The sequence below is a fragment of the Panthera onca genome, chromosome E1 (assembly GCF_046562875.1).
Source record: "Panthera onca isolate mPanOnc1 chromosome E1, mPanOnc1 haplotype 2, whole genome shotgun sequence".
Classification (NCBI taxonomy): Eukaryota; Metazoa; Chordata; class Mammalia; order Carnivora; family Felidae; genus Panthera; species Panthera onca.
Genome location: NC_138352.1, coordinates 19,466,728 through 19,480,283, shown reverse-complemented (window position 1 = coordinate 19,480,283; position 13,556 = coordinate 19,466,728). Strand labels below are relative to the sequence as shown.

General features: G+C 47.6%; 1 protein-coding gene and 1 long non-coding RNA gene across 2 annotated transcripts; one reads left to right on the top strand and one right to left on the bottom strand.

Moving 5' to 3' along the window:
* Positions 1 to 6,633: 6,633 nt before the first annotated feature.
* On the top strand, positions 6,634 to 12,817 carry RPL26 (ribosomal protein L26). The gene is made up of 4 exons (XM_078437784.1): positions 6,634 to 6,747; positions 7,692 to 7,864; positions 8,984 to 9,124; positions 12,642 to 12,817. The coding sequence occupies exons 2-4, from the start codon at positions 7,697 to 7,699 to the stop codon at positions 12,768 to 12,770; spliced, it is 438 nt and encodes a 145-aa protein (XP_078293910.1). The 5' UTR covers positions 6,634 to 6,747; positions 7,692 to 7,696; the 3' UTR covers positions 12,771 to 12,817.
* Positions 10,864 to 11,502, bottom strand: LOC144614380 (uncharacterized). Its single transcript, XR_013552103.2, has 2 exons — positions 11,241 to 11,502; positions 10,864 to 11,005 (listed from the first exon to the last, which is right to left on the bottom strand). It is a non-coding gene; the product is annotated as an uncharacterized LOC144614380 (long non-coding RNA).
* Positions 12,818 to 13,556: the final 739 nt, after the last annotated feature.

Here is a 13,556-nt window from a genome sequence, read left to right as displayed (position 1 = left end):
AGGTATATATTTTCCCAAAGATTCCAAAGACATTGCCAACACACACGGGGAGCTCTGAGCTTGGACTTTCTGGGAAAATTCACTTCAGACGAAAGAGTTTGAAAATACAAAGGCAAATGGGTCTTAAAAACAGCCACACTTGTGATAGAAATGCAAATTAAAATTCTGCTGGTATATATACCATTTTTCACCTATTAGCCCATCAAACCCTGATTAAAAAAAAATTATGTTTATTTACTTTTTGAGAGAGAGACAAACAGACAGGGTGCGAGTGGGGGAGGGACAGAGAGAGTGGGAGACACAGAATAGCTCAGAGCCTGAAGTGGGACTTGAACCCACAGACTACGAGATCATGACCTGAGCCAAAGTTGGACGCTCAACCGACTGAGCCACCCAGGTGCCCCTCAAACCCTGATTTAAAACCCACTCTGCTGCCCAAGCTGAGGGAAAGCAGGTGAGGTGGTTGGGGATGTATATTGGTAACAAACCCTAGGAAGGGAAATTTGACATCACCTATCAAAATTTCCACTTTGACCCAGCAAGTCCTATTCTAGAAACATATCCTGTAGATAGACTTGCAGAGATGGGCAGTGACTCCGCAGTGTTCTATAATTGCAACTTTGTCATCACAAAGGATTGGAAAAACCCTACGTGACAATCAATAGGGGCCTGGGGAGATTTCCCCCTTCCCCCTTGATACTTTTTGAACCAAGCAAACATACTACTTATTCAAGAATTAGATTGAAAAATGTTAGTAGAGGGGTGCCTGGCTGGCTCAGTTGATTGAGCATCTGACTTTGGCTCGGGTCATGATCTCATGGTTCGTGAGTTCGAGCCCCGCATCGGGCTCTGTGCTGATGGCTCGGAGCCCGGAGCCTGCTTTGGATTCTGTGTCTCCCTCCCTCTCTGTCCTTCCCCCACTCATGCTCTCTCTCTCTCTCTCTCTCTCTCTCTCCCTCAAAAATAAGTAATAAAACACTTAAAAATTTTTTTAATCTTTTTTAAAAAATGATATTAGATGCCAAAGATATCTTCAGGGTACATACCTGTTGCCCCGTGAGGAGCTGGCCCCCAAAACGTTTGAGAGCTGCGGGACTACCTGTCCTGTGGCTCAAGGGTGTCAGCTACGGCTCAGTGGGGCTGGTTTGTCTGCTTAGAGGTGTGACATCTTATGCTGAACAAGCACACCAGGAAGGAAGGTAAGAAGCTTAATATTTGACTCAGTGTTTCTTAGCTCCTATGGACTTCTTTGGGCCGGATCATTTACTATGCTTGTTTTGATTTTTCTCTACCCTTCCTTTCCTTTGTCAAGTGAAAAGCTTTGGCTTTGAGTAAACCACCCTGAGGTCAGGGCACTACAGAGAGATACCATTAGATAAATAAAGAGATGGACAGACAGACCGATGGATGCCTGGGATTAAACATGAGCTGTTCCTCCTCCCTACCTTCCCTTGTCCAGGGGCGTGCCCCTTACACACACACACACACACACACACGCACACGCACGCACACACAACTTGGCCACCTAAATCTAAATGCCCTAATCTAATAGCACGTATTCATCAATCAATGCCAATACATGGAAATTATATTACATTTGGCTATCTTCCAAATGAAACAGCAAAGCAGTCTATACAACCTAGCCACCTGTGTAATCCTAGTCACGTGCCTTGACAAAAAAAAATGTGTCACATCATCTGGCTCATGCTAACTCTCTCCCATCTCAACCTTTTGATTCATGCTATCTGATTTCATCTACTCGACCTATACCAGAGGCCCACAGGAGCCCTTCTCCGCAGTCCCACACAATTTTTTTTTTTTTTTATGAGACAGATGGCATTGTATCGGGGTAGGGGATTTGTGGGAGGCATCGGCACTGGGCGCTGGGCCAGGGTGGCACGGGCCATGCGCAAGGCACCCTCTCGGGTGTGGTGCCCACCATTGAAGCCACTGGTGTGGACCAAGATGCAGCCAGGGATCCCACTGATCTGGGCTAGGGCCTCATCCCGAAGTCCCCGCCATGGCTCTGGCAGGGGCAGCCGGCTCTGGAATGCGTGGGGCTCCTTGGGCACACACCGTACCCCCCGCTGTCCAGCCTGGTCCGTGTAGATAACAAAGGCGACGGTCACCGGAGGGGACAGCCCAGATTCCAGGTCCACCTGGAATCGCCGGGCCAGGGCCTCTGCCACCAAGGCCCAGGCTGGCAGCCAGCTGTGCTGGTAGGAGTCCACTCTCTGCAGAAACTCCTCTCGAACTAGATCCTAGTGCAAACCTTTCTTGGTCTTCTTTACCAACACCGATGTCTTTTAATTTCATCAGCATTTCCTATTGGAAACCACGGTTCTTCCAGGAAAACATTTGGCATTCCTGAATAATACTTTCCAAATGTCTTTTGCTTTTAATGTTTATTCATTTTTGAGAGAGAGAGAGAGAGAGAGAGAGAGAGAGAGAGAGAGAGAGAACACGAGCAGGGGAGGGGCAGAGAGAGAGAGAGAGAGAGACACAGAATCCGAAGCAGGCTTCAGGCTCTGAGCTGTCAGCACAGAGCCCGACGTGGGGCTTGAGCTCACGGACTGCGAGATCGTGACCTGAGCCAAAGCTGGACATATAAGAATGGTCTTTAGGGGCACCTGGGTGGCTCAGTCAGTTAAGCTTCCAACTCTTGATCTCAGCTCAGGTCATGATCTCATGGTTCATGGGATCGAGCTCATCATGGGTTCATGAGCTGGCAGTGCAGAGCCTGGTTGGGATTCTCTCTCTCCCTCTCTCTCTCAAAATAAATAAACTTTAAAAAAGGATGCTTTTTAAAGCACATATCTTGTTTTAAATGACACACAAACTGGAAGCATTAATAAAATGTAAGACTCGTGCAAAAAAAAAAAAAAACCCAAAGCCCCTTTAATTTTAACATATACCTGCAGAGTCTAGCCCTACCAAGCAAGCTTAAGGATTCGTCTATTTGTAGTGAAAACCCAGGCCACGGATGCCAGGAGCCTGGGCACATAGCACCTCTGCACTCCTGAGACACCCTCCCATGACCTCTACCTTCGGCAAAGCCTGCAATGACTCAGACAGCCCTGTGGCTCACCTCTCTTCTCTCTCTGACTTCCTTATCAGCCCAGACGTCCTCTTTTGGCCCCAAATAACCTTGCCCCATCCCCACACTCTCCCTCATCCTCCTTTTACCTGGTGCAAATGAACGCGACAACTAATTCTCAACACAAACTATTGGCAGTTCCAACAAATGGTGTTGGGCGCAAGGCTCGGGGCTTTGCTTGGGTGGTTCCCTCTCCCTGGAAGATACTTCCCCACCCTTGTCTCCCGGGAGAACTCCTACCTAGCTTTCCAGAAATAATCCAAGGGTTACCTGTGAAGACTTCCCTGAGCCCAACCTCAGTTAGAATCGACTGCACCCCATTACCTTTCCAGGCACACTTTATTATGCCTGTTTGTTGACATGGCCATTTCACCATTTCTTCCTTCTAGACGGTATGCTCCTTGAGGGGAGGCTAGATCTTACTGATCTTTTTTTCTTTTTGAGAGAGAGAGAGCTCACAATTGAGCAGGGGGCAGTTGGGGGGGGGGGGGAGAGAGAGAGAGAGAGAGAGAGAGAGAGGGAGAGAGAGAGAGAGAGAGAGAGAAAGAATTGAGGCTCACCCGATGTGGGACTTGAACTCACAAACTGTGAGATCATGACTTGAGCCTAAATCAGATGCTTAACGACTGAGCCACCCAGGTGCCCAGTCTTACTGATCTTTGTATCTCAGTGCCTGGCATAGGAGTTGGTAAAGAGTAAGAGTTAGGGAAATATTTGAAGAATGTATAAGTGAAGGCAGGCAATCAAGAAGGAAGGAAGGAAGGAAGGAAGGAAGGAAGGAAGGAAGGAAGGAAGGGATAAATGGGATGGTTACGTGTCTAAGGACTAAAAAAGTTTTAGTCCAAGGGACTTAGGTGTGGAGTCTGGATACCTGGTTTGACTTAGGACTTCACAAAGACTGGTTTCAAAAGGACCCAAAAGAGTCAGTTTAAAAGGAACTTTTTCAGGGTGTCTGGGTGGCTCAGTCAGTTGAGCGTCCAACTTCAGCTCAGGGCACGGTCTCGCGGTGTGTGAGTTCGAGCCCCGCATCAGGCTCTGTGCTGACAGCTCAGAACCTGGAACCCGCTTTGGATTCTGCGTCTCTCTTGCTCTATGCCCCTCCCCCGCTCATTCTCCCTCTCTCTCTCTCTCTCTCTCTCTCTCTCTCTCTCTCTCTCTCAAAAATAAATATTAAACACTATATGCTAACTAATTTGGATGTGAATTTTAAAAAATAAAATTAAAAAATAAAAATAAATAAAAACAAAATCTTAAAAAAAATTTAAAAAACTTTTTTAAAGGAACTTTTTCAAATCAAGTAAGAGGTACGTAAGGAAGGCGGGGGGGGGGGGGGGGGCGGGCAGCCAGGGGAGGTGCCCGGACTCTCGCGTAGGGAGGAGCCAAGACATTTATGCGGATAAACAGACTCTCAACCAGGCTACCAGTAATTTGCATCTGTGCACACAATTTGTACCCTGGCATTCTTCACGCCGTATAAAGTGGTTATGCTGTCCAAATGGTGGCCTGAAGGTTTAATCTCCATGAGTCAGTGTTGTGCACGGCGGCGGAGGGAGGGTGGTGGTAAGGAAGCCTTGGAGGGAAGGGTGTCAGCAGTGAGTGATGGGGAGGAAGAGGAAACAGAAGAGGCCTTTGTGGGAAGAGAGGAAGAGGTTAGGCGAGACCTTAAGAAGAGGGGGTTAAGGAAACTCCTAAGAACAAGGAGAGAGAGTTAAGGTGAGTCCGCGAAGATCAGAAAGGAAGGCAAAGTAGGAAGGCTTCGGCTGTAACTTTCAGCCACCAAGTCAAATTCAGCCCAGCCCCGGAGCCCCATGGGCTTTTCTCTGAAGGTGTCTTCACTACAGCCACCAGGACCTGGCTCCTGGAGACGGTGCATCATGCTGCCTCACACCTCCAAGCCTCCCCTCTAGCTATTCCCACTGCTTCGTGGAGCTAATTTTAACATTCTCCAAAACTCAGCCAGGGGTGATCTCACCCCAGAAGTCTTCCCTGACCCCAGAGCTCTGTCCTATTCCCGGAGCACAGAAACGGTGGCTGGCTCAACCAGCACTTTTCCTGGGGTCCCGTGATTGCGGGTTTCGCTGTTTCTCTCTCCTCTAAGACAGTGAGCTTCCTGCAGGCAGAAGGTTTGACTAATTTCATTCTGTAGCTCCAGTGTCCCTTTTAGGGATGGCTTGCAAAAGATGCTCCATAAACATTTGTTGAAAAGAATTGTGGGGGCTCCTGGATGGCTTAGTTGGTAGGGCATGTGCCCCTTGATCTGTGGTCATGAGTTCAAGCTCCAGGTTGGATGCAGAGTTTACTTAAAAAAAAAAAAAAAAAAAAAAAGAATTGTAGTAGAGATACTCTATCCGAATCTTTCAGTTAGAAAAATCTGGGGCTGTTTACCTTACAGCATATTTAAAGCACAACTTTTCTTAAATCACGAAAACACAGGTTCTTTACTGATTCTACCCTGGCCCCTCAAAGACACGGTTTCTTGCTCTTTGACTCGACCAAATGGAGTCCTAGAAATTGGGACCATATAGGGAAGGGACTGGGGAGCACCTACACGGGTCCCTCCATAACCTATGGGTTCTACAAAACGCGTACAAGCTCCTCCCACTTCTCTGTGGCTCAATGGCCCCATCTGTACAATGGGAACAATAATACTGTACCAGCCTCACAAGGCTATTTGGTGGATGAAAGGAGTTAACGTGAAAAGGAGAAGAGCATTTCCAGTGCTCCGCAAGCTCACTATGTCTCAGGAATTATTATGAAATGCATGTCTTCTGGACGTTGCATCATTCATTCAATGACAATGCATTACTCATTCAACAGAAACCGATCCCTTATTGAGTACGCGACGGCAGGGCACCCTGCGGGATCTCACACACACACACACACACACACACACACACACACACACCCCAACTGCAGCCTGCCCCAGAATCCGTTTGCTGGGGAGGGCACCCTCTCGCCCTGCCTCCATCAGACCCTGAACCGAAAGACAGCAGGCAGTACAATTCAGAAAGGGCCACAGCGCTCCGCTTGCAAAGGCCTCCTTGCAAGTGTGGACCGGCACCCCGTGGCATCACCTTCGAGCTCGTTAGAAACTCAGGTTCAATCTCGTTGCGCTGGGCGGGGACGGATCGCGGGTCCCAGCCCTTGCAAGGTCCGTGGCGGGTCGGAGCGCCCCACGGCGCCGGCAGCACACGCCGGATGGAACCCGTTAAAGGACCGGCGCGCTCGGCACGCCGGCGCCACGGGCCCGGAAAGGCTTGGCGGTGTCCACGGAACCGAGGTCGCCAGTGGCCACCTGGCTAATGTGCCTCCCGCTCCCTCACCACTCACGGGGACAGTCACACCCTGAGCAATCCCCGCCCCCCGCCCAGGAACTAGCCTTCCCAGAGAACGCCGCTGCAGACCCCAAACCTACCCCGGGAGACACCAGGCCCTGGAGAGGGCAGTTTTGCAGGTCCTAGCAGTTCCCCTCCTAGCCGTTGGGGGACACTAGTCACCAATCTCTTTCCCAGTTTCCTCTTCTCGTTCAAACCCAGCGCCTCTCTCGCGCCAAGAGACGATCGGTCTCGCGAGATCTCTCGTAAACTTACAGAACCGGAAGTAGCGTGTAGCTCTCTTCCCTTTTGCGGCCATCGCTGGAGCTGCAGCGGGTGAGTTTTCGCCGGCCGAGCGCGAGTAATCCGTAGCCATCCGTTGGCGGGTGTGCTGTCTTTTGGCGCTAGGGGCCCGATACTCTCCCGGCGAACGAGTAGCGCCGAGGGAGAGGGGCTAGGATGGTCCCCAGCCTGTCTTCCTCTTAATTCCAGGGGCGGCCGATTCGGGAAGGGAGGAGAGGGGTTTGGGAACTCGGAATCGGAGCCCGGAGAGGAGGGGTTCTGCGCAGATGGTTCAAGTCTATTCAGTGTCGTTTCTTAAAGAAGAGCCTCGCAATAACTTTGGCAAAGCCAGGGAACTTGCAGGCCGCGCTCATTAGAAGGTTTTCTTGGACCCGAGATGTGCAGCGTTTCCCAGGTTTGGGGAGAACGGAGCTAAATGTGTTCACGTCCGAGTCCGTAGGGTATTGGCTTTGGTTGGTCTTTGTAAAGCATAGTGTTGTAATTGAGTTATCGGACCGCTTTGTCTTCATCAGAGATACAAGTCCTGTCTTAAGTTCCTTACCCGGTATTTCAGGTGCTTGGAGGCTGTGAACTAAAATAAAAGCTTAAGAACTAAAACAAGTCTGTTACTAATGGAAAATCGTTTGTCGGGGGCGCCTGGGTGACTCAGTAGGCTAAGCGACTTGGGCTCAGGTCATGATCTCACTGCTAGTGGGTTTGATCCCCGCGTGGGGCTCTGTGCTGACAGCTCAAAGCCTGGAGCCTGCTTGGGATCCTGTGTCTCCCTCTCCCCGGCTTGCGCTCTGTCTTGCAAAAATGAGTAAACGTTTAAAAAACAAAACAAAACTCTTTGTCCCATAAACGAACATAGAAAGTACAACAGTTTCTGTGGGCTTCCTGAGACTTCAAGATGAAATTGTTGGGAATGTCACTTGTTGGGACGCTGAATGAGATTTTGAGCATTTAAGGGTTTACGCCTCTTTTCACTCTCTCTTTAGCCAACATGAAGTTCAATCCGTTTGTGACCTCCGATCGGAGCAAGAACCGTAAAAGGCATTTCAATGCACCTTCGCACATTCGCAGGAAGATTATGTCCTCCCCTCTTTCCAAAGAGCTACGACAGAAGTACAACGTTCGATCCATGCCCATCCGGAAGGACGACGAAGTACAGGTATGTGCTGTGCCCGGGTGTCTTGGCAGATACCCCCACACCTGGCATAGAAGAGGGATCATCTACTGAGAAAGATGCACTTGAGACCGTGCTCCCCAGAGCAGGATTGCACAAGGGCACTAAGAACCCAAACAGGAAAAAAAGAGCAATTGTCCCAAGTATCAGAAAGCGGAAAGGTGGTTCGGAACCGGAGCGTTACCCCGCGGTTCTCTTTTTCTTGGTGCGTTTGGTCATTGAAGAGGCTGTCAAGGGTCCAGATACAGAAGCTATAACTGAACCGTAGTCTTCTCTGGTGATTTCACATTTACAGGTGAATATCTTGCCAAATCTATTTAAGCGAACGTTTCTGTGAACGTTATTTAGCTGGAACGTGCCGCTGTCGATTGCAAGATTTTAGGCCGTCTCTAAAGCAACTCGCCTGTCCCCGGTACTATTTGATGAGGTTAATACCCACTTAAAGATGAAGCCAGTTCCCAAGTAGTGGTGCAGGTTGCGAACAGCCCCTGGTTGCTACTGGGCTGGTGCTAGAATTGCCCCTAGATTTGGGAGGTGGTCTTCTCTGTTTTTGAGATCGTCTTCATGCGAGAAGATGTGCTTCTGGAAAGAAATCTCTGGTTTCGTTCAGAAGCACTTTGGGTTGCTTCCTGGCGAACAGGATCTTAGGACTACCGGGTAGGACGCTGTTAAACTTTGGGAAAGAATTGAGTTTTTTCCCATGTATTTGCTGCTGCCTACTCTGTTACCGGGTGGGACACTTTATTGGGTTGTGAATTAAATCTTGTGGCCTCTCGCTTCCTCTGAGACTGAGTAAAGTTCCTTGTGGTCACCCAGCTACAAAAAGCCTAAGTGGACTTGTTTTTAACCTACCAAGCCCACCACTGCAGACCCATCAGTTGATGGGCGTACTGTCCATCACAAGGCGTATATGGGGGCAGGGTTTATTTGCAGGCTAATTAAAGCCAGAGAGAATTACTCCCGTGTTTCCAGTAACCATTACATCTTTCAAAACTGAAGGGTCTTACAGATCTGAGAGAGTGAATGACATTTACATGATTTAGTTTTCCTGATTTGCAAGGTTGACTTTCTTAATATTTCTGTCATTCGTGAATTTGTGTTTAGGTTGTGCGAGGACACTACAAAGGTCAGCAGATTGGCAAAGTGGTCCAGGTTTACAGGAAGAAATACGTCATCTACATTGAACGAGTACAGCGAGAGAAGGCCAATGGCACAACTGTCCACGTGGGCATCCACCCCAGCAAGGTGGGTGTTTCTGAGAATGCTTGAGAGAAGGAAATTACGGCAAGTGTTGGCAGGTGGGACTGCTTGTTTGCAGAGCAATCCCATAGAAATAGACTCCTGATTTTAGAGGTTCTAGAAACCAGTCTTAGGGCAAATACCATATTTGAATGGAGTCCTGGAAACCAGTCTAAAAATTTTTATGAGATCAAGTTGTTTTTAACAGTCATTTTGTATATTTAATGTACCTTTTGGTCAGTAGCAATTAGTAAACTGATCAGTCTGACAACAAAATTTAAAATCAAGAAATGGGTTATTTTTATTTTATTTTTTAATGTTTATTTTGAGACAGAGAGTGAGCAGGGGAGGGGCAGAGAGAGGGAGACAGAGAATCCCAAGCAGTCTCCGCACTGTCCCCGCAGAGCCCAGTGTGGGGCTCGAACTCACAAACGGTAAGATGGTGACCTGAGCAGAAATCAAGAGTCAGGTGCTTAACTGATTGAGCCATCCAGGCGCTGCTAGGAAATAGGGTAATTTTTAGATTAAATGGAGCTGATCCCCTATTTGTTTTCACATATTAAAGTGGAGTCAGTATGGCAAGTTTACAGCCTTGCAGAGATTTCATACATTTACAAACGGGGAAGAAAACTGGAGCATAGAAGCGAAGATCTCCTGCATGGTGATAGTGTCTGAGCCAGGATAGAAAATTCAGTCTGTTAATAACCCATAACAGGTGCCTGTCTGGAACTTGGATGTGAATTCTCTGATCCAGCAGTCTCTGATTGATCTCTATTTTAAGAGAGAGCAAGCCAGGGAGGGGCAGAGAGAGGGAAAAAGAATTCCAAGCAGGCTCTGCACTGGCAGCAAAGAGCCTGACGTGGGGCTCGAACTCACAGAGATAGGACCTGAGCCGAAATCAAGAGTCGGCCACTTAACTGACTGAGCTACTGATGGCTCCCCAGTTTTGTGTTTTTTGTTTTGAAACATTTTATGTTGCCACCATAAATCTCTTTTTCAAACTACAGGAAAGTTGAAAGACTGGTGTGGTAAAATTCCTGCATATCTTTCACGTGGAATTCACTATAAATGTCTTCCCGCATTTTCTTTACCCCTCTTCAACACCCCCAGTGGATTACAAGCGTCTTGACACATCCTCGCATGTTCTCTTAAGAGCAAGGACTTTCTCGTTTTCTAACCTTCGCCAGTCATATGTGCATCTGGAAAGAAACCTCTGGGTTTCTTTCGGAAACACTCTGGGTTGCCTCCTGGTGAACAGGATCGCTAGGACTACCCGGACTGTTAAACTCTGGGAAAGAGTTGGGTTCTTTGCCACGTGTATTTGCTGCTGCCTACTCTGGCAGGCAGGCAGACCTGGATTCCAGGTGAGGAAATCTTGGTCTTTTCAAGGTAGCACAGCTGAGGACATACCCACTTCCTCGCTGTGGCGCGGTGATCACCTTCATGTCTTTAGTTCCGCCTGGGGACGTCACACATACAAAGGCAGGTGATTCCAACCCAGACCTCAGCATCCAGTGGCCTAGTTTGCATTTCAGCTTGGATTTCTGATTGATGACCTCAGACCTAATGTGTTCAAACTTCTGACTTGGTTCACAGTTTGCCGCTATCGCCGTGTAGGGCAGCTCTGTCCTCCCAACTGCTCAGGACGAAAATGTCATTTATTATTTTACACCCCCCTGTCTGTTCTATCCAGAATCCTGTCTGTTCCCATCAGAGTGGCCTTTTTGTTTCTATTTTTTATAGAAGTTTATTTTGAGGGAGAGAGAATCCCCAGCAGGCTCCCCACCATCCGTGCAGAATCCGGTGTGGGGCTAGAACTCACAAACCATGAGATCATGACCCAAGCCTAAATCAAGAGTCGGACGCACTCAGGTGCCCCAGAGTGGCCTTTTTTTTTTTTTTTTTTTTTTTTAATGTTTATTTATTTTTGAGACAGAGAGAGACAGAGCATGAATGGGGTAGGGTCAGAGAGAGGGAGACACAGAATCTGAAACAGGCTCCAGGTTCTGAGCTGTCGGCACAGAGCCTGACGCGGGACTTGAACTCACGGACCGCGAGATCATGACCTGAGCCGAAGTCGGCCGCTTAACCGACTGAGCCACCCAGGTGCCCCTAGAGTGGCCTTTTAAGACCTTACTCGATCCCCTCAGCAGCCGCTTGTAGACGTCCACTCTTCGTGATCTGGTCTGCTGGCCTCCTTGCTCGTACGGCCGAACTGCTCACAGCGTGTCTGCTGTGAGCAGCATCACCTGGCCGCCTGATCAGAGTTCCAGATTCTGTTCCAGGTCTACTGGGGCAGCACCATTAATCTGTTTTCACAAGCTCTCCAGTTGATTCTTAGACACACTTAAGATTGAGAAACACGTACGTATAAACCTTTTAAGTTCTGCCTTTGGACCTTTGGACTTGCTGTACTGTTACCAGAATCGCTCTTCACTTTACCCCCTTTTTTTCCAGGTGTTTATCTTTTCTGTTTGTTTTTTATTGGAATCTATTGGGTGTCTGGATGGCACAGTTGGTTAAGCATCCAGTTGTTGATTTCAACTCGGGTCATGATCTCATGGTTCGGGAGTTTGAGCTGGCAGCTCACAGCCCATTTGGTCTTCTCTCGCTCCCTCTCTCTGCCTTTCCACTGCTCGCACGTGCCCTCAAAAATAAGTAAGCGTTAAAAAAATAAAATATATTTGGCAGAATATGTAAATTCAAGGTGTATGAGCTATTAGTTTGATAGCTTTATGTATAATATGATTACCATTGTAGCAATAACGAGCACCTCTGTGTGGTGCATAGCTATCCTTTTTAGTAATTGGAGTAACTAAGTTCTAGTGTCTTAGCAAGTTTGGTGATTATGATGCAGTATTGTGTAGAGATCACTGTGCTGTACATTGTATCTCTAGGGGGTTACTGTTGTAACTTTGTACCCTTAACATCTATCCTGTCTCCTATCCCTTGGTGACCACCATTTTATTCTGATTTTACAATTCCACATGCTCGTGAGCCATACAGTACAGGTCTCTGACTTCTCTCACCGTAATGTGTTCAAGTTTTCAAGTGTCTGTTTGAATGGAGCCTTACCAGTAGGGCCTTGTTTGACCACCCTGTGACTTAGCCTGTTTGCCAGCATTCCTTAGCCTCCCCCACGTTGCCCGGTTTTTCTCTATGTCAGAGTCTGAATACATTCACTTAATTTGTTTTCTCTCTCCCCATACTAAAATACAAGCTCTCTGATGGCAGAGATTCTCTTTTCGGTCATTGTGCTGTGTTTGCAAACCTGGTTCAGTGCCCTTTACCCCTTTCCCTCACCTTCCTTCATAAAACTAAAATTTATCGTAACCTGGAGGTCTTTAACAATTAGATCTGTTGAAACAAGGTCCGTACTATGATTTTGTGGGTTGAAGCGTGAGTAGGGGCTACGTTTCCAACTTTATGATTCTGAGGTTATAATAGAAACAAAAATAACATATGGTTAGCTTGTGAAACTAGTAACTATTTAAAGCTTAGAAATGTTTCTGTTTTTCTGCAGGTGGTTATCACTAGACTAAAACTGGACAAAGACCGCAAAAAGATCCTTGAACGCAAAGCCAAATCTCGCCAAGTAGGAAAGGAAAAGGGCAAATATAAGGAAGAAACGATTGAGAAGATGCAGGAATAAAGTAATCTTATATTCAACTTTAAATAAAAACTGTTAAAATGATAAAATGATGAGCCTTTAATTTCTGTGTGGTGCCTGGAGATACTACCTACTTCACAGGGGACCCATTTTCAGGGAAGTTAGGTGGCATTTGCCATCTGGAGGCAGGCCGCCCCTATCTTGGGGCTTGATTTACTGTTTGGGTTTTTTCATGTGAGCATCAGTTCTTTTAACAACTGGGATTTAACAATATTCTAAATCAGGACTGCTAAGGTAGTGATTTTTTCTTTTCTTTCTTTTTTTTTTTTTTTTCTGGAGTTGGCTCCATGCCCAGCATGTGGCTGGAACTCAGCCCTGAGATAGTCACTCTGCATGGACTGAGCCAGCCCGGGGCCCCTCTTCATTTTTACAGCAAGCAGTGTTTGGGGGACATCATGGCTCATTGAGAAGAAGGCCTAGATAGGAAGCTATGTGAGATCCTGCCTCTTGAACCTGTCTCCTGTTATGTGCACGTCTATGTTGTAGTAGCCTACTTTTAAATTTTTTTCCTAAAAGTTAGATTGCCATTGGATTGAAAGTCTTGTCAGGAGGACAGGACGCTGCTAGGCTTTCCCAGCAGCGTCCAGCCCCCTGCCCCAGGCTGTTCCCCTACAGTGAGAAGCTACAGGATCCCTGGCATGCCCGCGGGCCCCTTTTACCAACCTGTTTTAATGCACTGGTGCCGCACGGAAGGGGGCCGTTACATCAGAGTCTAACGAAACAAATCTTCAGGTTGCAGTTAGAAGTAAGCGCTGTCCATCTGAATGA

Coding starts and splice junctions, on each gene's coding strand:
- RPL26 (XM_078437784.1), top strand. CDS start 7,697: ATGAAGTTCAATCCGTTTGTGACCTCCGATCGGAGCAAGAACCGTAAA. Junction 7,865..8,983: donor GGAAGGACGACGAAGTACAG/GTATGTGCTGTG, acceptor ATTTGTGTTTAG/GTTGTGCGAGGACACTACAA. Junction 9,125..12,641: donor TGGGCATCCACCCCAGCAAG/GTGGGTGTTTCT, acceptor GTTTTTCTGCAG/GTGGTTATCACTAGACTAAA.